Source organism: Carassius auratus, chromosome 37, assembly GCF_003368295.1.
Source record: "Carassius auratus strain Wakin chromosome 37, ASM336829v1, whole genome shotgun sequence".
NCBI classification, from domain to species: Eukaryota; Metazoa; Chordata; class Actinopteri; order Cypriniformes; family Cyprinidae; genus Carassius; species Carassius auratus.
Window position 1 is genome coordinate 8429158 of NC_039279.1, and position 25575 is coordinate 8454732.

General features: G+C 40.1%; 1 protein-coding gene across 3 annotated transcripts in view; it reads right to left on the minus strand.

Annotated features, from left to right (window-relative positions):
- LOC113056082 (thyroid hormone receptor alpha-like) overlaps positions 1 to 25575 on the minus strand; it is a 128242-nt gene that overhangs the window by 18896 nt on the left and 83771 nt on the right. For all 3 annotated transcript variants that reach the window (XM_026222567.1, XM_026222568.1, XM_026222569.1), the window contains one exon: positions 13450 to 13680. In XM_026222567.1, the coding sequence (XP_026078352.1) occupies positions 13450 to 13505 (56 nt within the window). In that variant the 5' untranslated portion in view covers positions 13506 to 13680. The remainder of the gene's footprint in view (positions 1 to 13449; positions 13681 to 25575) is intronic.

Here is a 25575-nt window from a genome sequence, read left to right on the forward strand (position 1 = left end):
GCTGAAATCAAGGCTTTGCTTTTTAAGAATCAGTAGCGGAGCGTGTCGTGATTTGAGCGGCAGGAAGCTGACAGTCTTCAGATCTGTCAAGCTGCAAAGAGAAGTCTTATGCAAAAGAAAGTTTTGGAGTCACTCCACCTTGCATTGCCTTCCTTCTAAATCCCTCATTGTGTGTTTGCCGTTTCTCTCTCTCTCTCCCCCACTGTCTCTCTTCTCTCTGCCAGCTTTACATGAGCTTATTTTAGACGCCGTCTAAATGTGATCTGGCAGCTCCAAGCTAATGTCAGAACCAAAGCCACGTGCAAGCTCGCAAAGAGCAAAGCAGGAAAGAAGCCGAAGGGATGCCGCTAAATGTATGTAAATGTGCATTCACACTTTTTATGTGTTTGTCTGGGATGGCGCTGGCATGTCTGTGTGAAAGGGTAGATGAGACGAACGGTCTGCAAGCCTGAAGCGCACGTGACTTTAGCTGGAGGGATGGTGGCGCTGTTGTCTAAAGCTGTTCTTCTGATATGTGTCCAATGAAGATGTACAACAAAGCGTGTGAAAACACTGGTGATGGTGATAGAGATGCACAGAGTAACTGAGATTTACTATTAAAGGGGTCATTAAATGCACTTTCAGATGTTTATGTTAGGTTTCATGAGGTTAAATTCATAAAGTTTGCACAGACAGGGCAAAAAATATTGAATATTTGTACAAACAATAATTTTCCGTTTGCCTCTTGTAGAAATGGAAGTAAAGCCCACTGCTTTGAAACTTCACTGCACCATATCCACGCCCTTCTGTACAGCATGTTGTGTGTGTTTTTTTAACGCTGGCAGATATTTTAATAAAAGATGTTTTAGAAAACTGGCATCAAAATGTTATTTTTGTAAAAAATAAACATTAGGCATGATCTTCATAAAGGCTATGCAAAGTTTTTGAAAGTGCGGTTTCTTTGCATCCATTGGCAGAACAACATCTTGGTTTTTTTTTTTTTTTTTCGGATTTACTTGACATTTTTCTCCAACAGCATATCGCTCTTGTGATTGATGGACAGTTGTTCATAACATACTTTTTTGATTGTAAATGACGATGACACACATGTGTCGAGAACAATTGAGATGTCACGATTCTACCAGTTTCAAATCTTGGCATTTCAGAAGGGTAGAAAAGGATTATTCATATTTTACTGGGGAGTTCGGAAACTTGCAGTATGTTTTTTTTTCTTCTTTTTTTTTTTTTGCAGAGTAAGCTCTACAAAAAAGTTTTTTTTTCAAAGTGACTTACAGTGCTTTTTTTTATCAGTGTGTTTGTGTTCCCTAGGAATTGAGCCCATGATTTTTTGCGCTATGATTGCATAAATATAAAACCCCATGACCCCTTAAATCCTGAACCTAATGCATTTAATAGTTTCAAACAGGCATGTAGTGTTTACATAAATACAAAAAAACAACGTGAACATGCCTGGTTCTTCTCCACACATCTCAAATAAGCTTGAAATCAGCCCAGACATCTGTGGAACACTCTGATACAGTTAGTTTACCACAAACTAAACAATATGGTTGAAGACAATTTGAAATAAAACTTAACTGTAATAGTGCCAAACTGCCGACAAACATCAAATATAGCCTTAATCAAGTGATTTTGTTTGGAACATACTTTTATTCATGAAATGGGTTTAAATTATATGAAGTTATGAAATCGACACAAGATCCACCAATGGTGTGAGTATGGGGCGGGGCTAAATGTCTGCTTAAAGGCAAATATTAGGGTTGTTTAAAGCTAGTTCTTACTCACTCGAAAAATAAACTTCTGAAGTCACTATGGGCGTGAGGTTTGGGAAGGTGACTGGAAGGCAGTCAGCAGAGGTGGCAAGAAAGCAGGAGAGCAAGTAATGAAAGTAAGGGAAGAATAAATCAGCTTAAATAAGATGAACGGAACCGTGTGATTGCTACTCCTGCTCTTTGATTTAACTCAGAATGCTTCACTCAGTGATCAGCTAATCTACTGACATGTGGCCTCGGTGTAATTAAGCTGAAGGGCCCTTGTTTAATCGACTCTTGAGCGAGCATGCTGGGAGTCTGACCCCACATTCCTGGGGTCTTGCCCATTATATGCATGCTCACACAAACACTTAAACATGGGTCTGCAGCTAAGAGCTGAGTCATGCTGGAGTCTTGATGTATGGCCTTGTGTGGCGGCTCCTGTGTTCCTGATGATGCTTCTGTGTAGTCTGAACTAATAATTGCATTGAAATCACCTGAGAAGGAACGCTTTCACATGCTCTCAAGCATCATTGATTTAATGATGGTTAATCTTGAATAACATTTATAGACTAATTAGAGGATAATGCATTAAATGGGGTGTAAAGTGGTAAAATGGAAACTTCAAGACGCATGCCTTTGGCTATACATCAAGATAAATATATATAGTCCCATATGGAGTCCCATACTTGGAATTTGTGCTCATCTAAGTGCACACACAGCAGTGAGTAGTGAACACACCTACACACCCACTCCGTGAACACACACCCGGAGCAGTGGGCTGTAGGGCTGCACGATGTACCATTTAAGCATCGATATCGCGATGTACGAATCCACGATAGTCACATCGCAGGATGTTCGATGTAGGCTGTCGTAGTTGATCCGTTATTCATTAACTGTACAGGCCAGCTACTCCCCGGCCCTTGACGAATGTGATTCGCGGAAAGCGCGAAAGAAAGAGCACGTGAAAGAGAGAGCGCGCAAAAGAGAGAGCGAGCGAGAGAGAGAGTGTGAGAGCAAGAGAGAGTGTGCGTGAGAGAGAGAGAGAGACAGAGGGAGAGACAGAAAGAGAGAGCGCTTCAAACAACACGAGCGCTGTCTTGCTCTCTCAACCTTGCGCATATTAATCAATTGACACGATGGGGTCGATGTTTAAATCATTTAAAATGAGAATGTAAATCTGCTCACCCCATTTTTGTTTGTAAGAAAAAAATAGATCAGATTTCATATCGCAATATATATTGCAGAAAAATAAAATATCGCAATGTCATTTTTTACCAATATCGTGCAGCCCTGGTGGGCAGCCATTGCGGCACCCGGGGAGCAGTTGGGGGTTCTGTGCTTTGCTCAAGTGTTTCATCTCAGTAGCGGTATTGAGGGTGGAAGAGAGCGCTGTTCATTCATTCCCCCAATCTACAATCTCTGCTGGTACCAAGACTGGAACCCTTGACCTTTGGGTTACAAGTCCTACACGTTGACCATTAGGCCACGACTGCCCCTATAATCTATTACATTTTGTGGTGCTGAAAAACACAGGTTAGTCAGCCTCACTTCTTTGCCAACTGGTCGAGCAGTGCGACAGTGACAACACACCTATCAACAAATCTTTAGGTATCTCTGGTCAGAGAAGCAGAAAAGCAACAATAGATGTGCCAAATAAAGCAATCACTCAAGGACAGATGACACACACATTTCACACACATACACTGAGAACGACGTGTTTTGCTAACTGGCAGAAACACTGCTATTGGCTCTAAAACAATCTCTTTTTTTAGAACGTGAGGGGGCAGTCTGTGCCATCCTGCTAAACCAAATGCCTACACAGCAGCGTGTACACGTGTGTGTGTGTGTGTGTGTGTGTGCATGTAAGGTTTGAGAGTGTGCTTGACAGTAACAGGCATTCTCTAAGGATTGAGGAAACTTTCCTGCCGGCTCCAGACCTTGTATAAAATGTGTGTGCAGAGTAGATGCTGAGGTAAAGGCTTGTCTCTTAGCATCTGCCTTTAGACTCAAAAGCACGGCATAGAGCCAGCACCACACTCACTGAGAGATGTACACACACAAATGGAGCCAGTTACCAGAAAAATGAATTATGTAGGAGACTGTGTGCATTGACCAGAAAATTTGAGTTTCCCGAAGCGTCACTATGTGAAATATAATTTGATAAACAGTGTAGCAGAAATGAGTCAAATCAGACAAATCAAAGAGTCTATCAGAGCTGTGTGCATTGAAACATGAGCTGAATTCCTCAGGAAGTCATAAATCAGTTCTAGTGCCACAGGAACCAAACAAGATAACCAACCAACCAACTTGTTCACACAACAGCTTTCAACATTAACACCAATAGAACAATTATTGACAATTTTAATTCAAAGAAGAGATTGTCAAATTTATTGTTCGTGATTGGAATGCAACGCTGGACATCACATGTAAACCCAGGAGATCAAGTTAAATACTTGCATTGACTTCCCCCCCAGCCAGTGAAACCAGACTGAAATTCCTAAGGGGGAAGGGCTTTAAACCTTTGTCTTCACAGAAAAGTCCTTTGCCAGAGAATGGCAAAGAAACCCTTTTTATACATTATATATGGACCAGAATGAACTTAAAAAAGACTTATGAATGAATCATTCTATTGCTTAACTCCATATTCATTTACGTGTAACCCACACATTTGACTATCATGTTATAATCACTTATCGTGTATGTTTTCTTTAAATGACTATGGTATAGCTGAAGGGTACATAGTCGTGTTTGATATGTGTGTGATTGAATTTTCTTGCTTGATATTGCCCTGACAATCATTTATTTGTAAAATATATCATAATCATGTTATAGGAATCATGTCCAAAATTAGACCCTGTGAGGCAAGAACCACATGCTTGGTAAGATAAACAAATGATTTATGATACCCAAGACTCAAGAACATATCTGATTGGTCAAGGCAACATTTGAGGGGTGGCCAACAGGAAGTTTTAAATACTTTGGACACGATGTAATTTCGCTTTTAGTCATGCCTTGCTTTTAGTCTGCCTGCTGCTATTAGCCATGTCGGCTTTTAGTCGGCTTTTAGTTCTAGTCTAGCTGCTGCTATCAGTCATGCCTGCTCTTAGCTTTTAGCTTGTAGCTTTGCTACCTAGCTTTAGCTATAAGCATCTAGCCATGCGGTTAGTCGTCATTGTTCTTTGAGCGCGGTTCCAGCGTGCCTGCCTACTGCTGCTACTATGAGAAGGAACACAACCTAGTCTCGTCAAACTTTATTTCTTTTCTTTTCCGTTTGAGAGTTTTGTGTTCTGAGTTAAGTTTTGTAACGTCGAGTCTCCAACGCCTGACCTCGGATGCCCGTTCAACTTCGACCAGCGCACACGACTCTGCACTGTCAGCCAATGCCCAACAACCACGGGCTTCCCAAGACGTCACTTCACTACTGAACTTCCAGCCAATCAGCGACACCGGGATACCCCTTTCAACGGGAGTCCCTTTCACAGGAAACTAAGGCAACGTATCCCCAGATATTTGTTGTACTGGTGTATCTAATATAATTTTAGTCACATTGAGGAACTCAATTCAAAGGCTAATTACGTGATTGATGGTTGTTCATGTCTATGCAATTTAACGTATTGCTGTAAACTTGGGATTACATATTTCCATTCTCTTAAACTCATCTTTCCCTAACTTTCGACCTTCCTGCAACTTGTGTGAATGTGTGTGTGCGTGCGTTTATGTGTTTGATTAGTTTACATGTCTTAGATTTATCTAATAAAGCCTTATTCATATTGAAAAGAGAAGTATCTTGTGTTTTGTGCTTACAAGTTAATGTCTTAAACTGCCGATCTTGTTACTGTGCTAATTGATAGTGTTTTCACTATAGTTTGGATATTAGTATCCAGCGCAGATTTGATGTTAAACGGCTCGTTCACTGAATCGCAGGCGCGTCTCCGTGAACAGCCGTGAAACAGTGATTCTGTTCAAATTCCCTTTAAAATCTTAAATGATTCCCTTTGAGCTAAATTGACCTGTTTCCCTTACATTTATAATGGTGGAGAATGATTGCGGGCAGTTTAACCTAAATTGTGAGCATAAACCAAGTTATTTAATCTTTGATTTTGCTAAAGGAATGACGGATGAAAAGCTTCCGAGACCTGAGTATGTGTGTGTGTTTGCGTGACGTAAGCAGCGCGCGCCCTCCCGCTTGAATGAAAGGAGCTAGAGGAGACTTTAACTCGAGTCCGTCTCCCCTTTATTATCAGCAGTAAGTGAACTTAAAAGTAAACATCTGAGATCGTACAATAAGGTAGAAATTGAGCGTGTTCCTCATTTGTGTAATGCCTTGTTTTATAGCTGATTTGATTTCACTGCGTGTTCCAGTGTCTCAAACGCTATCTCAGTCACTGTTTGCTGAACGGAGCTAAACTGTTAGTGTTTAAAAAGGGATATAAATCGGTGAATAAAGAATAGTTTTGAGCGGGTTCCTCAATCTATTTATCAAAGTCCCCGTATTCATATTTCATATAGTTTGATTGCCAGTGCGTGTTCCACTGCCGAATCAAATTTGATATTCGACTCCCCTAAGTTAACGTTAAACATTAGAGAACAATGTTTGCCCATTTGTATCCGTTCACAAAGTGAATGCAATCTCGCGTAACACTGCGTGTGTCCGAGAGTAATTTGAATGGGAGTGTTTTAAAAGCTTGATCAAGTAAATTTTAACTGTGTACCAACAGCGAAGGAAAACTTTTATGTTTGTGTCCAGAAAAACTGGCACGGAGAATCAAATTGCTGAGATTGATATAATAACTACAGCAGGAAGCTGCTATTTGAATTAAGATAAATTTAACTCTATACAAACTGAGAGTTTAAGTGCCACATCGCAAAACCAACTGAAAGGCGGTGTTGTTATTTGTACAGTGTTGAAATGAGCCGACATTTCATGTAACATGCTTAACTGTATTTGCAACAATGCAACGATTCATGTGCTAATCCACTAGAATGTGTTTTGGTTGCCATAGTGACGACCGTGACCAGGAAGACTAACGTACTTCCGGAGCAACTCTGAACTGTGCACGCGCAGCGCACAAACTCTGCGGTGTCGCTAAGCTAACGAAACCATTGCATTTACATTGAAGTCTATACTAAAGCCACTAGCCTCAAAGGTTAGCCGTTAGCATTACCATCCAGTGGTAGAATAATGTGTGTTTGGGCAACGCTGACGTGATTTAACCATTTTAAACATCTTAACTAACACTTGTTAGTCTCTTTCTTTTTATCGCTCTGTTTTCTCACTAGACCACTTATTTTCATTTTACTAGAAAGGGAAATACTGACTCACAATTATTAATTGTCAAATTGAAATTTAATTGAAACATTAAATTTATTTTGAATCATTTAAAATTTCCCTCTCAGATCATTTCATATGATCTTTTATTTCTAGTATTCTCTTTTGGTCTTAATTATTTTAGGAATGAATAAGCCTTGAACTTTGGAAGTTAAGTAAACTTATTCTTCCTAATTTATTTATTACCCATCTGAATATATGCTATTCAGACCTTTACTTATTTGAATGCGTTTTACCCCTCTTCCTATTTTGGTTATACACTTAACCACTATTGTTTTACGTATTGATTTCCTCTTTTTAATTTCATTTTTGCATATTTTGACCATTTATTAATTTTTTAAATTTTCCTATTTCTTACCATTTCTTTTGTGTATCCTAGCCTGGGAACGACAAACCTGAGCCCTAAAAGGAGACATTGTTATCCCTCACTACGAGTTCAAATAAATTAGAAAGACAACTCTCTTTCACTTAAAGTTTATTTTGTTTGATTAGTTGTGCAGCAACTAACACAACGCTCTCCTTGTAGTTGAGGTAACCGCTACTGAGACTTACCATCTCCGTCCTCTCTCTCCTTTACTTTCCTCTTCTCTTTTTACATTTGTAGGACATGTAAGAACCATCAATAAATTCTAAGTGAAGTAAATACACAATCGTGCCAAAGACGACGAATCATTCTTATGAATTTGATTGTAATCATCCTCTCATTTGTTCTTCCTAACCTCCCTACATTTGGAAACGCAATCCAAGTTTTAGCATCTCATCCAACGTTGAGATCAATTTAATAGAGATACGTGTTGAGCAACTGTCGCCCTCGCTGACTCCCTGGTGAGCGGTCCAACTGAAAGGTGTACGGTGTCAATCCTGTCAGACTAAGAAAAGAGATATCAGAATTATTATTGTATTCTTTTGTCCAAAGCAAGAAATATAATAATATTGTTTACGTTTTTGATAACATTTAATTGGAAAAAATAATTTTCCTCATTTGAAAAACAGAAATTTTGCTTGTCATTTGAATTTGTTTTTCACCTCTGTCTCTCTTTTCCTCTTCCTCATTAGAGTGACAAAGTCTTCGCATCTCTAGTCTACTTAGACACCCTGAGACCAACACAGTCATCACCACATTTCACTAGTGGTTCACAATCACTGATACAACACTTAGTTGTCCCACCACACATAGGCTTTTACTCCACACAGATCTGTGTCAGTCTCTCTTCTTCCCAGCGTGCCAACATGCCGCAGACTGCAGACCCCATTTCCCATGGGGAAGATGTGAACATTTGGCTGACAGGCATAACAGACAGCCTCACTCCAAAGACATTTGAACTGTTATTATTTTTAATAATAATCCTAATCCTGAGAAGATTCCTGACACAAGATTCAAGCCAGAACAACAACCACGAGGAGCTAGTCAAGATCACGAGCTCACTAAGCTATGCCTTCACAACCCAGCTGAAACTGAGCGACAAGCACATCACCCACCTTCAAGAGGAGCTGACACGTGCTGAACGTCGCATAGACAAGCTGGAAGTGAAAGTTCAAGATCAACTCAAAGCACCCAGCGAGAGGGAGCAGGATACAACAGAACAAGTTATGAAGCTCCAAGCAGCCCTGGCAGCAGCTCAGCTCGACCAGCAACATGCAACGGCTGCTCAGAAAGACCTGGTAAACAGACTCCAGTATGCCGAACAGCTACTAGAGAAAGCCAAGATAGACATCAGAAACAAGAATTCTGAAAATAGTGCTTTGAAAGACCACCTTGAAAGGTACAGAACTGAAACGGACAATCTGACCCAACATATAGACGATACCAACGATGAGCTCTACATGGTCAGAAAAGAACTCCAAAATGCTTACAAGCACAAACAAGAGCTAAGGAAAGAGAAACCTCTCTTAGCCTCATCACTGCTGAGCAGAGCAGAGTCCCACGTCCAAGAACTGGCATATGACGAAAGGAGCGAAGGGCCACAACCCAAAACCTCACCTGCCTTCGCCACACAACCCTTTCCTGCCAACGAAAGAAAACCTCCCGTCCAAGGCCTTGAAGCTGCACACGGGATGACAATCAAAGACCTCAACAAGCTGTCTAAAAACATCAGCAGGTTCAACCCGAACTCCACAGAAAGCCCCGACATCCAAGCTTACCTGCGAGATATCGAATTTCACCTGGAAGTGAGACCTCATGTGACTGACAGAGACTGGTTATACCTCCTTAGAGCCACGTCCAGTTCCGAGGTACGAAACTTTCTAGATCGACAGCCCAGTCAAACCAAGTCAAACTACCAGCGACTTCGTGAGGTCCTGATTAAAGAGTTTACAGACCCAGAGTCTGAACATGGACTGTTAACTGCCTTGGAAACCAAACAAGGTCGTCAAGAGACTCCACAAGCTTACTACAACCGACTCCGACAATCCTACTTTGGTGCACACAACAACTCTGACCTTGAAGAGGATGTGAACTTCAAAACACTCTTCCTAAAGAATCTGCACCCCGGAGTCAGTCACCATCTAGGTGTCATGGCCTGTCCGAACTCCATGACCATCCAACAGTTGCGTGACCTAACACAGAAGGCCTATAACAAGCAGAAGTTGGCCTCAAAGAAAGGTAACAAAACCTCCACACTCTTGAACTCTGTCAACAAAGACTCAAGCTTTGCACTGGACGACACCCAGTGGCATCACAACACCAGAGTCTTCCATCAAGAGCACAGAGAACGTGACGCCCATATCCACGACCGCTTTCAGCCCAACTGCTGGAAAAATCCATGGGACCAGCCACGCTTCTCAAGAAACCAAAAGGATAACATCTGGAAACCTAACCAGAGATCCAAAGGTAATCACCTGACTCATCCAAGAGCAACTCGTGTGGGTAAGCGACAACAAAACCCACCTCAGCACCACTCAGACATGCACAGTGCTGAGTATGCACAAGAACATAACCGCTTACCATTAGAAGACACGGAACAAGTCATGGAACAACTAAGAGAGTTCCTTCAAGACAATTTACATGCATATGACCACAAAGTTGAGTCATGCTCGCTGTGACCAGCGACAGAACGGAAGGCCGGTGATCACCTGGTGCACCGCATCAGAGATGACAAGCACCTGTTCAACAACAACCCAGAATGAACAAGTCTTTCACGGCTAACTGTTGATGAAAAATCTGAGGTACTAAAGGACATCACCTCAGTCACTAACAAACTGTCAAATGAACTCCAACTCCAAGTACCACATTCCCTGCCTGTGCAACAGCAACCACCAGAGCACAGAAGGTCAGAAAGTCTGCTACAGCCAGAAGGCATCACAAGAAGAATGCAACATAGGAGACAAGTTTTGCAACTCAGCTTCACACAGCCATGCCAAACTGCCTCCGACGGCGTGCTAAAGAACTTCCTGCCTTGCTGGACTGACCCCTCATTAGACCATGGACACGCCCTCATCCAAGCCAAAGATGCAGAGAGCCAGTCTTCAGTGACATGCTAGAAAAAGGGGGAGACAACACAGACTTGAACAGATCTGACCACACATGCACTACACCCGGAAATACACAACATTACCTACACCCAGAGGTAAACACATCTACTGATAACACAGTCAACAAACATATTCTTCCCACAGGTAGAATATCCAACTTTTAGCGTAACAAAGTTACACATACCCACCATGAAGAAACGTGCAGCCATCCTCACAATAGGTAGAACACCTGACACTAAGTTAAGGTTCACGACACTAGCTGCACCTGACATCCTAGCTCAATAGTAGTTGTAACACATGCTAGGAAAACCCACAGCAGCCTTGTTTTGTTTTGTTCTTCTTTTACCTATCCTTCTCCTTCCCCTCTTTCCTGAGTAGGTGAAATGCCTAGACACCCTGCGAGGGTTGAAGGTCTGATATTAGGATTGACTCGCAACACCTAATATCCGCCAGCCACTCTAAACTGAATGGAAGCCAGAGAGCTCCATGCATGATAGGTCAATCCATTGAATTGAAAATGAAATTACTAGAAAACTAATGGTAAACATGTAAAGTAAGACAACCTAGAAGAACCAAACAAAGTTAACCACAAATTTGATTGATGAATCAAAATAAAAACAATTTCCAAGACCATCTAAACTATCCTCAATGTGCTAAACTACATTGACTAATTGAACTTAACCACGTGTACCTAAATAACCTGATGCCTGCACCAGTACAGTAACTGTCATGGAGGTGTTGTCTTGCTGTTTGCTGTGTTTGTCTGCTTCTTCTGCCTTTGTTTCTCCAGCGATCGACGATGTCTTCACCTAAACACCTCGCCGATCGAAAGGGGGATATATGTAGCAGAAATGAGTCAAATCAGACAAATCAAAGAGTCTATCAGAGCTGTGTGCATTGAAACATGAGCTGAATTCCTCAGGAAGTCATAAATCAGTTCTAGTGCCACAGGAACCAAACAAGATAACCAACCAACCAACTTGTTCACACAACAGCTTTCAACATTAACACCAATAGAACAATTATTGACAATTTTAATTCAAAGAAGAGATTGTCAAATTTATTGTTCGTGATTGGAATGCAACGCTGGACATCACATGTAAACCCAGGAGATCAAGTTAAATACTTGCATTGACTTCCCCCCCCAGCCAGTGAAACCAGACTGAAATTCCTAAGGGGGAAGGGCTTTAAACCTTTGTCTTCACAGAAAAGTCCTTTGCCAGAGAATGGCAAAGAAACCCTTTTTATACATTATATATGGACCAGAATGAACTTAAAAAAGACTTATGAATGAATCATTCTATTGCTTAACTCCATATTCATTTACGTGTAACCCACACATTTGACTATCATGTTATAATCACTTATCGTGTATGTTTTCTTTAAATGACTATGGTATAGCTGAAGGGTACATAGTCGTGTTTGATATGTGTGTGATTGAATTTTCTTGCTTGATATTGCCCTGACAATCATTTATTTGTAAAATATATCATAATCATGTTATAGGAATCATGTCCAAAATTAGACCCTGTGAGGCAAGAACCACATGCTTGGTAAGATAAACAAATGATTTATGATACCCAAGACTCAAGAACATATCTGATTGGTCAAGGCAACATTTGAGGGGTGGCCAACAGGAAGTTTTAAATACTTTGGACACGATGTAATTTCGCTTTTAGTCATGCCTTGCTTTTAGTCTGCCTGCTGCTATTAGCCATGTCGGCTTTTAGTCGGCTTTTAGTTCTAGTCTAGCTGCTGCTATCAGTCATGCCTGCTCTTAGCTTTTAGCTTGTAGCTTTGCTACCTAGCTTTAGCTATAAGCATCTAGCCATGCGGTTAGTCGTCATTGTTCTTTGAGCGCGGTTCCAGCGTGCCTGCCTACTGCTGCTACTATGAGAAGGAACACAACCTAGTCTCGTCAAACTTTATTTCTTTTCTTTTCCGTTTGAGAGTTTTGTGTTCTGAGTTAAGTTTTGTAACGTCGAGTCTCCAACGCCTGACCTCGGATGCCCGTTCAACTTCGACCAGCGCACACGACTCTGCACTGTCAGCCAATGCCCAACAACCACGGGCTTCCCAAGACGTCACTTCACTACTGAACTTCCAGCCAATCAGCGACACCGGGATACCCCTTTCAACGGGAGTCCCTTTCACAGGAAACTAAGGCAACGTATCCCCAGATATTTGTTGTACTGGTGTATCTAATATAATTTTAGTCACATTGAGGAACTCAATTCAAAGGCTAATTACGTGATTGATGGTTGTTCATGTCTATGCAATTTAACGTATTGCTGTAAACTTGGGATTACATATTTCCATTCTCTTAAACTCATCTTTCCCTAACTTTCGACCTTCCTGCAACTTGTGTGAATGTGTGTGTGCGTGCGTTTATGTGTTTGATTAGTTTACATGTCTTAGATTTATCTAATAAAGCCTTATTCATATTGAAAAGAGAAGTATCTTGTGTTTTGTGCTTACAAGTTAATGTCTTAAACTGCCGATCTTGTTACTGTGCTAATTGATAGTGTTTTCACTATAGTTTGGATATTAGTATCCAGCGCAGATTTGATGTTAAACGGCTCGTTCACTGAATCGCAGGCGCGTCTCCGTGAACAGCCGTGAAACAGTGATTCTGTTCAAATTCCCTTTAAAATCTTAAATGATTCCCTTTGAGCTAAATTGACCTGTTTCCCTTACAACAGAAACAAGGAGTACGGGCAACTTGGCACCAAGACATACTATACAAACTCAACTTCATTATGATATGTTGTAGCCCCACTAATGAGTATGGAATCTCTTGTGAGATCAAGATTCAAGATTTTTATTTGTCACATAGATGGTTATATGGAGAGCATATGACCAGCAGTGAAATGTAAGATCAGTTCTTAACAAGCTCACCGTTTCTCTTCTCCCTCTGATTGGTTTGGGTCCTGCTCCTTGGGCATATGTTCCATTCACCTTATTTCCATCCAGCAGCCAATCATGTGAGACTGAGGCGTGCCCCACCCTCGAATGCACGCCTGTCATTCGCGGGTTGTGATGAGTCAGACAGTCATCGGACAGCTCTGCGGAGCGAAGCTCGCAAACCAAGCCCACCTCGCTCTCCAACTCAGCAATATGTGATGAGGTCTGCAAAAAAAAGAGAAAGAATCAATGAATGCTGCAATAACTCAGGGTAATGAAAGCAGCATTTTTTCTAGCATAACATTTTTTGGGAAATGCACAATTTTGAGAGCTAACACCAAATTTAGTAGGTAATGCAACACTTTTTTGAGTGACTGCAAAGTTTCTCAGGCGAAGTTTTTTGGGGGAGTGCAAAACCTTTGTGAGCAAACAAAAAGGTTCTCTGGAAGTCAATTATTTTGAGAAATAATTGTTGATCTGATCCCTTTATTTTTTATGGGGCTCCATACAATTTTATTATACATTTATACATATTATACATTATATTGGACTCTGTACAAGCGAAGCTAAAGATTTTTTAATTTATTAATTATTTGTGTATTTGTATTATTATTTTTTTTATATATTTATTTATATTTTATGGGCCAGATTTAATAAACAGGGCAAATTAGCGTCTGAAACACCTGCAATGTATATTCAATAAAGTCAGAAGCGAAAATAACTGTCCACGTCTTTTAAGCATTAATTCTTCACTGCACGTCTTTAGTTAATCCTGACAATACTATTTTGATGCCAAAAGACGTTTGCGCTGGTGCAAGCTGTTAGTAAATCTGGCCTTTATATATATTATTTGTATATATATTCATTGAATTTTCACCTCTATGATCAATAATACTGAGATTTTACAAATAAAAGTAATCTTGATTCAATGTATTAAACAAAAATGCCCCTCGCAAACTTGGATTTAGTCAAATGTATTATTTTTTTAAATAAAATAAAATAAAATAGATGCATACATACTCCAGTATCATAATTCTGGTCTAAATTCTATTCTGAAACTGAGTGACAAATGTGTGTGCACCCTCTCCTCTTTTAACTGGCTGTCCCATGTAGCATGCTTCCCATGGGCTCTCCAAAATATAGCCGGCTCACTGGAGACAGAAAGCACACTTTCCAGGCAACAATTTCGATTAGGAGGGCCCTAATCCCATCTCTCCCTTTACCCTGTGCAAACCCAGGAGCTCACATGCACCACTAGGCTGCTCAATCAATTCTTTGGCAGCAACAATGCGTCTTAAAACCTGTGTAAATCGCAAGGGCTCGACTGCCTCGATAATCTGGATTAGGCGGTGGGATATTGAGAAAAACAATGATCGTGATTCCACAGGCTACTCAATTCTGATGAGCGGGACCATTTAGATGGTCACTTCACCTGGATATATCATCGCTTACAGTCTTTTAACGGTGTCTTTAGACTTATTTGTGTATGCAGACTCTACTGCAATGGACGCACAGGCTAACTATAACAGATGAGATTAGACAAAGAAAGTCGATGTGTACGAGCAAATTAGGGATTTGGCAAGACGACAAATCGGTATCCAAATTTAGTCTCTGTTTTGTTGTTGTTACAGGTCAATAAGGACAGAATATGAGCTCAAAAAAGCCACTGATCAGGGATTCTTTTTAGAACTGGGGTGATACAGTATATGAACTTTGTAATGTACACTGATATATTTTCAAAAACAATATAGAATCAGACAATACTGTTTACAGTACATTGATATACAGTAGTTTGATTTTGTGAGCGCATCTGAAAAAAAGCAAGGCCACAGGGTGAGCAGCTGCAGGGAAAGAGCCAAACTGTCCTAAACATGAGACTTGCTTTTTAATTAAAGACTTTTCAGGTGCTCTTAGCTGATATGCCCCCTTCAGGTGACAGGTACATGTGCTAACAGATACAGTGTGCTATTTGAGAGGTGTTTTCCTCAGTGCATAACTTATGTTTCATCATATATTCTCACCTGTAAATGTAAGAAAGTCATATCAAACAAGTGCAATCAAAACGGAGCGCAAATATAAAGTGAAAGTGTGTTCCTTTGACCTCTTACCAGTAAACATTTAGTCTGTGCTTCTGTTTTCATTTTAATCTAGTGATTTTAATGTCTGCTTTTTTTAGCTCATAATGTACACCCTAGACTATATTAAATTTTCACATTGTTTGGGGGACAACATTGGTCAGGATGTGGAATCATATTAATTTATTTTAATAAATACAGAGAAAAAAAATATATAAATCAATTGATTGATTAAAGAAATAATCAAATTGCAGCCCTAGTTTAGTTATTTGGAGCAGCGGAACTATTTAATCCGCATAGAATGCCATGATTATGTTGCATCTAAAAGTGGAAGCCGTGTAGATTCAGTCTAAAAATTACCAAGATGTATATCGTAATCTGCCTTCAGCCTAAAAATACAGAGATATGATTTTTTGGCTCATATCGCTCATCCCCAATTGTTTCTTCAATGTAAAGTTGTCTAGTCTCCTCTATAAAGGCATCTTAAGTGATTACTGATATATCGATGCAAATTCACAAATGGATCTGCTGACAGAAGAGCATGTGTAAGTGTTTATTGATGTTTCTTTGGTATCTATTATGCACACTAAATGCACTCCCCAACATGCCGTACAGGCCCTCAGAATCCATCAATGAATGGGTGGCTCTGGTCCAGAAAGGGGAATTAGATCGTTTTATTGTGTGTGAAGAGAAAGGAAAGGATCTGGCGGCTTAAGCTCAAAGCTTGACAAAGCACAATCACAGAGCGGAGACACGCCACGGGACTCCATGATACTCGTATACTGATACGGCAGGGATACGCTTGCGTCCGAACGGCCCATATTCTGACTGAAGAGGTGCGTGGCGATTAAAGCACATGGCTAGTGTGTGAGGCAATCCTTTGACAATGAAGCCAAGAGGACATTTGTTCTGCATTAGTTAATGCTCAGCTGGCCTATCATCTTTCATCAGAGTTGCCTGTTCACATATTTGCCAGCCTAACAGGCCTTTTCATCTGCCTGGGCAACTGATGTGTGTGAAAGTGTGGTCCCGTCGATTGTGTGTAGAGTAAAGTGTGTGTCTAAACGTTTTTAAGCGGGTTATGACCAACACAACAGTGATGCACACTGGGACTGCTGCAAATAATCACAATAATTAGTCTCCAATGATTAACAAATGCTGAAAGAGAATTATGAGTAATGAGAGAGAAGCTGCTCATTCAGTATTTCAAATGGTGATGCTGCCTCCTGATTGGTAGACGGCCACTGAAAGGATTGGTCAAACAAAATTAAAGGGGGGGTGAAATGCTCGTTTTCACTCAATATCCTGTTAATCTTGAGTACCTATAGAGTAGTACTGCATCCTTCATAACTCCAAAAAGTCTTTATTTTTATTATATTTTATAAGAGAAAGATAGTCTGTACCGATTTTTCCCGGAAAAACACGAGCACCTAGAGGCGTGACGTGTGGGCGGAGCTAAAGAATCACGATCGCCAGTAGGCTTTTGAGTTGAGAGCGTCTGGAAGCTGTGACACAGATCCAGAGGCTGAAATTTAACAAGAGCAGCATCAGCAAAGGCGGTATGCTATGTGGTATGTACTGAAACTGTATATATTTGCTTAGCGGTTTTGGAAAATGACTAAGTTCCACTTTATGTCGTCTTTTTTTTTTTTTTTTTTTTTAAGCTGTACATGTGGAAAGTGCAGTTTGATGACAACATCGCATGTTGTTTACTTGATGTGCTTACGCGCCGATAGCTAAGTTAACAACACAGAGATATTTGAAGCAGTTTTACTCACCGCATGTGGTTCCAACAAACAATCGTGACCCTTTTCCGTTGGGACTGCATTATCCTTAAGAAATAAACGATGTGCAATCCGAAATGCAGGGAACAAACAAAAACACTTGCACAACTCCGTTGATGCTCTGTAAAAATAAACTCCATCCACTGGTCCCTTAATGCTGTTTCTCTTTTGGTAATCTGTGCAGGGTTGTCTTGCCCTGGCAACCAAAAACACACTTCTTTTGTGACTTTTCGCGACGCTCTCGCTCTGATCAGGCTGTGCTCAGCCTCTCAGTGCTCTGCTATACCGCTATACACTTAGGACCCATATAAGGAAAATCCGACAGAAGAGCGCGCACTTAGGACCCATATAAGGAAATTCCGCTCCATCTAACGTCACACAGAGCCATACTCGAAAAAAACTTTCCGAAACTTGTGACAAACCGGAAGAGGTTTTTTTGGAACAAAAATACTCCTTCAAACGTACAACTTAATTTTTGAAACTTTTTCCATGTTTAGCATGGGAATCCAACTCTTTAACAGTGTACAAAACTCAGTATGCATGAAATAGCATTTCACCCCCCCTTTAAACATTCTGTCTTATTTTTTGTCACCGACATTTCTTTGCAGATCTGTATTAATCTGTATACCTCTTTTTCTTGTGTGGAGCAACAAAAAAAATTATGTTTTTAAGAGAATTTATGCTACACTCTTCAGGCAATAAAAGTGGATGGGGACTAGGGATGTTGGGGGGGGGGGTGAAATGCTATTTCATGCATACTGAGTTTTTACACTGTTAAAGAGTTGGATTCCCATGCTAAACATGGACAAAGTTTAAAAAATTAAGATGTACGTTTGTTCCAAAAATACTCCTTCCGGTTTGTCACAAGTTTCGGAAAGTTTTTTTGAGTATGGCTCTGTGTGACGTTAGATGGAGCGGAATTTCCTTATATGGGTCCTAAGGGCACTTCTGCCGGAAGAGCGGGCACTCCCGTAGAGCAGAGCACTGAGAGAGCACAGGCATTCACTGATCAGAGCGAGAGTGTCGCGAAATGTCAAAAAAGAAGTGTGTTTTTGGTTGTGAGGGCAAGACAACCCTGCACAGATTACCAAAAAAAAAAAAAAAACATTAAGGGACCAGTGGACGAAGTTTATTTTTAAAGAGCATCAACGGAGTTGTGCAAGTGTTTTTGTTTGTTCCCGGCATTTCGAAGATGCTTGTTTTACAAACAAGGTCCAGTTTGACGCCGGATTTGCATCTCATTTATTTCTTAAGGATGATGCAATCCCAACGAAAAAGGGTCACATTCGTGTGTTGGAACCGCAGGCGGTGAGTAAAACTGCTTAAAATATCTCTGGCTCCTTGTTAGTGCATCCGCCTCCCATGCCGGAGACCCGGGTTCGAGCACCGCTCGGAGCGAGTGCGAGGAGCATCAGAAAGGACCCGGGAGAGAGGGGTTACATAAGCAAATATATTCAGTTTCAATACATACCTTCTAGCCATGGTTTGTTTTGGATGATGTTTTTTTTTTTTCTCACGGTAATGTCACAACTTCCAAACGCTCTCAACGCAAAAGCCTACTGGCGCTCGTGATTCTTTAGCTCCGCCCACACGTCACGCCTCCAGCTGCTCGTGTTTTTCCGAAAAAAATCGGCACAGACTATTTTTCTCTTATAAATATAATAAAACTAAAGACTTTTTGGAGATATAAAGGATGCAGTACTACTCTATAGGTACTCAAGATTAACAGGAGATTGAGTGAAAATTAGCATTTCACCCTCCCTTTAAGCTCTAAAAAGGCATAAAATAACACTGAAGTAGTCCTCATTTTCCAAATCTTCAAAAGCCTTACAACCACTTTGTTTGAGGAACAAATCCAAGGAATCTCCACAGTGATAAAACCCATGAGAAACAATTATTTTCTGAATAAGGCTTATGGAAAAGAGCAGCTTAGAAACTCTGCTAAATATATGCTTTTTTTGTTACACAGAAAGAAAGAAAGTCACATGGTTCTCAAAAACATATCTAGGGTGAGTAAATGATCATTGAATTTTGGGTCAACTACAAAGCCGCTCATTATCACAGCCACATGGCCAAAACATACACGCGAACAGTCTTGTCCCTGCCCAGGGCTGTATACTGTAGGAGGTCCACCTCTCACTTCTGTTCAGTCAAGGTCAAAGTCATAAAGCCCCATACAATCAAACATACGGGATCTATAAACGTAGCTTTACAAGGCAGGGTTCCTGTTAAACTTGCAACTGAGCGAGAACAGGGACAGGATGGAGACCAGGAGCAAGAGAACAAGAAAAAGAATACAGCAGCTTAAGTTTAATTCATAATAGGGCCATAAACAAGGAAAAAAGGAAAGGTGGTGTTTGTTAATGATGACTGTTTGTTTTAGTGTGTGTGTTGTAAAAAGTGCAAAGGGAGCCAAAAATGCACAAAGGCCACATTAATTTTAAAGTGTAGCATTGCAGGTATCTTTGACACTGCACCTGTGTACGTAAGCCAAATGTGTGCGGGAGTGGGTTTGCTGTGTGTGTGAAGGGGCATCGCTTGACATATATGTTGACACAGTGCATACACTGGATATAAAAACTGCAGCAGGTGCAGCTGAGTAAGGTTTTCAGGCTCATTTTTCTTGCTCCAAGTTTGTCACTGTTTTCTGCATTCTCAAATGCGGCACTAAAACTTTTTAATTGGCAGGAAGAAAGTGGGCTCTGTTTCGCTCTTCCCCCGTTTGCTTACTTTCTTCTTGCCTTTAATTCAATGCTTTAAAATGCTGGTTTGAAAGCAGCATGAAAAAGAATAATTAGTTAGCATGTTGCAGGGTGAAACAGACTCTTAGCCAGTCTCTCTCATTCTTTCTCTCTTGTTTCATTCAGGACAGAATGTTCCAGACTTCCTAATACAGAAAATATATTTTATAATTACAATATTATTTCTATAAACATTTTACATCAGAGCCACAGTGCAATTAAATTACGCAGTAAGTAAAAAAAAAAATCTTTAGAAAATGTTAAGATGATTAAAAGATTGGCATTTTCATCTGGTGGGATTTGACAGGTTAGCCACTATGCTTATGAACAGCTAATGACAGAGCACCGATGATTCAAGAGATAAAGATTCCAGATTGTGATCTGATATGATCTTAGTGAAGGCCACGTTGTGCAGATGCCACTATGCCAGTCGGAGCACACCATCCTTTAAAGAATGTTTCACAAAGACGACAATGCAAAAAGAGATCCTTGCATAACCAATCAACATTGAAAAAGAGTGTTTTTTTTAATGCCAAAGGGATTGAAAAATGCTAATTTGCTTGATTGCCGATCTCAGCCTAACTAAAAAATCGAATGCACCAATTACACACATGCTTGCTCAGTAGCACCTTCATGTTAAAACAAAACTGAACAAACACCTTTCTTGTGATTGTGCTCCTGAAATAGCATTAGATCTGTGCACAGCCTCTAAAAACAGAGATGGTGGCAGGTTTAGCTTACAAAGGTGAAGAGCTTGGAAACAGTCTGCACACTCAAACATCAAAGAGTCACAAGCGAGATGAAAGCAATATGAGCAATTTACTGAATAAAACAAGGTAAACGTTTCGGTCACATGTTGACCATTTTCAATGTCAAACTAACAATGTTAGAACTAGGGGCCAGGTTTAGCGTACAGCCAGACACTTTGTTTTCATCTGGGTGGTTAAATGCAAGAAATATCTCGTCACATATATGTTTCTTTTTATGAAAAAAAATATATAAATAACTAAAAACCTTTAGGTATTGAAGATAACCGTACACTAGTCAAATACTCCTACAATAAATCAATCAATAAATACATATAAAATACTCACCACAGCCACTTTTGTTGTTTCATTTGGTGCATTGCAAGTGTTACTATCGGACCCTGCCTGACTCATCCTGCTTCCCAACATTTGCTGTTTACATTAGATGGAGAGGGCTGATAAATTTGTTTGACTGATGGCTGGTTAAACTGCCTCTGCAAGTCACCACATGCCCGATTATTGTCTCTGGGTAGTTGACCTTTTAGTAGTTGTTACCACTATATGTCAGGTTTACAAAGAGGGGATGAGAAATGGTTTAGAAATGGACAGAACAGAAAAGTTGAAAGAGAAGAGTGGTCAACCAGTATAGATATTTGAGAAGGTTGGCCAATTAGCATTTATAGTGCTGGAAAACCAGAATAATAGCCACTGAAAATGGAGCCATACAGATAAATAAAATAAAATACAAAACTGCTATCTAAAATATTAAACTTACATGAAATTTAGAATATATATACACATTCACACCTTTATGATTGCACAGTTTTTGTTTACAGATAATGTGTTTGAATTTAAAGTGTACAGGTACAATAACACAATTCAAACTGAAATACAAATTTAACTTGTCAGTAATCTCCAAATGTTAAATGTGAGTCAATGCATCAGGTAGGCAGATACATAACAGTCTACTATTGTTCAGCTGAACCTGAAGAATTTCTTCTGATGGACAGGGAAGGAGTTTCTTTTGGCAGATATAGCCCCTTCCATCCAATGCTTTGCTTTTACAACATTAATCACCCCAGACATTTATTGCGTTTGAATAATTGCCATCTTATCCGAGGGGAAATTTAGCTTGTGTCTGTTTAGCATCTTCTCTAGCTCAAGAATGGGGAAAATGAATGGGGTGGATTTGCTCAAATGCAAGAAGGAGACTACACAGTGAGACGATGGTTATCTCACGTAAGGTCAGTCTGACAAAGCCACTTCCCTTAGGCACAGACGGATGTGTAGGGGGAACAAAAAAAGGGAAAAGGAAGGGCATTGTGGGAAACTGACGCTACCTCCCCAACACATACACAAACACTCCCCTTCAAAGAGCGCACGGCCTCCTCCCTCATTCCACCATGCCTTTGGCAAAGACAGGTCAAGACGCTGCCAAGAATGTGACTGTATTTTAAAAACATATTAGAGGCTTTCCTCTCCCGATTTCGCTGTTTCTAAGGTGGATCAATCAAAAAAAACAAAACTTTGATGTTCTCAAGATGTGGTTATAAGGAAGATTCAGCGAATCAAGCTCTCTGTGGGTTTGCCGGCTTTGTGCATAGCTAAATCATGCTCCATTAATCTTTTACAAGGCCAGTCAGTCAGGCATAAAAAACCTGAGATTTACTTTGAGACGGATGCTTCAGCATTTATTTTTCATTACGCTATACCAATAGGAATTGCTTGAGTCTAGCAACTTATCAAATGATCTCACTGCAGTCAGATGGATGTTCAGTGTCAGGCTGTGAACTTCACCTCAGATCGTGGCAAATCGCACACTGCTCTTCCTCTGACGCAACGTGAAGCTGAATGGACCGAATGCACAGCCGTCTAATGACCTACTTTCTAGGGCTGTCAAAGTTAAACACATGTGATTAATTAAATATGTTTAAAATGCTTGTGCAATTTGACATTGTAAGTGCTTCATTCTGTACGATTTAAAAAAAAATGATGGGAGAATTCAAAGCTGATTAAAAGTGATTGGAGCCACATCAAGTGTCGCACATACACATACAAGTTCTTTACTGTAAAATTTTAAGAATGGGGATATCTATTATTATCACACAGTTGTTCCAAATCTGTATGACAGTTTTATTTGTAGAACTTAAAATGTGAATTATTTTATGCTGGCCACTTTTTTCAATGTAATAAAAATCAAGGAGGGCTCCATAAATGTGATTGTCATTATTCTTTGGTCTCTCTTTGGCATGTTTATATTAAGCAATATTCAAATCATGAATGAATGACTCTTTTGAGTCCAATCTTTCAATGAGAAAGATTAATTCACTGTCAGACTGATGGAGTTCTCAAGTTGTCAGTGAATCAATGATCTGGTCATAGCAGTTCGGGTATATTCCTTAACTTAAAAAAATATAACACATACACATTAATCAAATGGATTAGTTTTATGGAGCTTTTATGTTTTCTTGGAGTCTAGCAGTTCGAGAAAATATTGGCCAAACAAGATATAGTAGTTGACAAGAGTAGTATGACCAAAAAAAAAAAAAAAAAAAAAAAACACATGAAATAAAGTTATACAGGTTTGAAAAGACATGAAGCTAAAAGATGGGAAATGTTAGATAAACTATACTTTTAAATTTATCAAATTAAGGAATATTTGTTCATAACAAAGTATAAAGATTATGAAATATTGCCGATATTGTCAAAAAGCACTGATGCACAAATTTACACTATGAGTGTCTTTCACACAAACTGCCATAACTAATAATCACACAAATACTTGTTAGTTTTCTTTCCTTAAAAAATAATTCAAGTTTTGCGCATAAGTTAAATTCGCAACTTTGGATGGAAACCCAGCTTATGTAGCCTGGGTGCCAGCCCGAACGCCGCCCACAACATTTTAATATGAGTATGACGAAGTCAGGCTACAGCTTATGTGCATTAGTATCAAAAATGATGACATTAATCATGTTTCGTGCTTACACATAAAATAAGCATGACTTTAAGAAGAAAATGTAGAGAGACAAATGGAACACAGCCAGAGGTCAGGGATGCAGGTAGGGTCAAAGGTCGCCACTGTGTTTGGACAGGAGCCCAGTTAAAGATCCATCTCCTTTCCCCCTTACAATTCTTGCCTGTCTGTGTGTAATTCATACACTTCACCATGGTCTGTGCCCAGGGAAGTGGTACACAATTGAGATATCACAGAATAAAACTGCCATCTGTAGAGTGTGAGATATCTGACAGAGCCTGAATGCTCCAGCACACTTCCGAGCAAACACAGCAGGTGAGGTCTGGCAGTGCATCAGATAAACAGGTATAGTATTTTTATGAGTGGAGCAGGAGTCAGGCCAAATGAAAACAAAGGGAATTCCAATGCATGTGTGTGTGTTGTGTGTACTGGTAGAGGCTGGGACAACCCTGTGACTCAGTGACACTCGGTAGGTTATGCTGGGAATTTAAGCAGAGATGCGGGATCTTGGCTCCTATGATCTGTACACCCGCTGCCAGTGCATTCACCAGTCTGGGCAATCTCAGCTGCAGGCATTGCCTATCACTACCTATCTTGAACACAGATTGCTTTCCCTCACAGTTTCTCAGAAGCTGGACACATACACAACAGCAGAGCAGGAAAAACCAGCCACAACATCAAGCCTCACTGACTTCAAACCCCCTTGGGTTGTTTGTGTAAAGGAACCATTCACCTAAAAATGACAATTCTGTCAGAACTCTCACCCCCATGTTGTTTCAACCCTGTATGACTTTCTTTCCTCTGTGAAAAACAAAAGTCAGTGTTTCATGTTTGAGGTCTCCTTTTCCCTTTTCATGTGGCTCATTTTGGCTTGGAATCACATGGAATGTGGTGCAAAATAACTTTGTATGAGTAAAATACAGAAAATCTTTCCCTCTGGTTAAGTTCTCGATTGTCACAAAATTTGATGTGACAATCCTTTAAATTTTGCACAACAGTAAGCGCTACTGTATAGGGGAAAATTTTAGCTAACTAACAAATATACAGCATACAAGTAAATAAATTCATTAGGTTTCATGACCATGAAGAGATGATGCACTGCAATGCCTGAACTGTATGAGCGCCTCCTCAAAACACAGCCTGCGCGTGAGGTGTCTTCTTCTTCTTGCTTTACAGCAGATCGTCTATTTATAAGTGCAATACCACCACCTATCTCTCAAATTGAGCATTGAGAGATAGGTGGCGGTAATGCACTTATAAGTCAATGATCTGCCATAAAGCAAGAAGAAGAAGATGACTCAAGCGCCTGCTTGAGAATGCACTCAGGAGAGTCCTAACAGTTTGGACACTGCATGAATCTTAGTTTAAGTTAGTTTAAAAAAATATAGAAATACTGTTCAGTTTCTTGCACAGACCGTTCGTTTTGTGGCTTTACACATCAATGCATTGTCAAGAGCCGAAGGGTTTGATTTGTTTTTGTTTGTTTATGCTGTGATTCCCATTCACCACCATTATAAGACTGACAGACTGCAACGGTTTGTGTTAAAAATCTCAGTTTGTGTTCTACTGAAGAAACAAAGTCACCTACATCTTAGATTCACTGGGGGTAAGCAGATAAACATCAAAGTTTTCATTTTTGGGTGAACTATCCCTTTAAAAGACACTTCTGCATTTCACATTTGCTAATAAATTCTATTTGTTACTGAACCATTCAGAGCGATTTGTGAACCAATTTGAGCAATTCATGGCAACAAAACCTTTCGTTTTAATCTACTTGATAGCAATATTCAGTCAATTCAA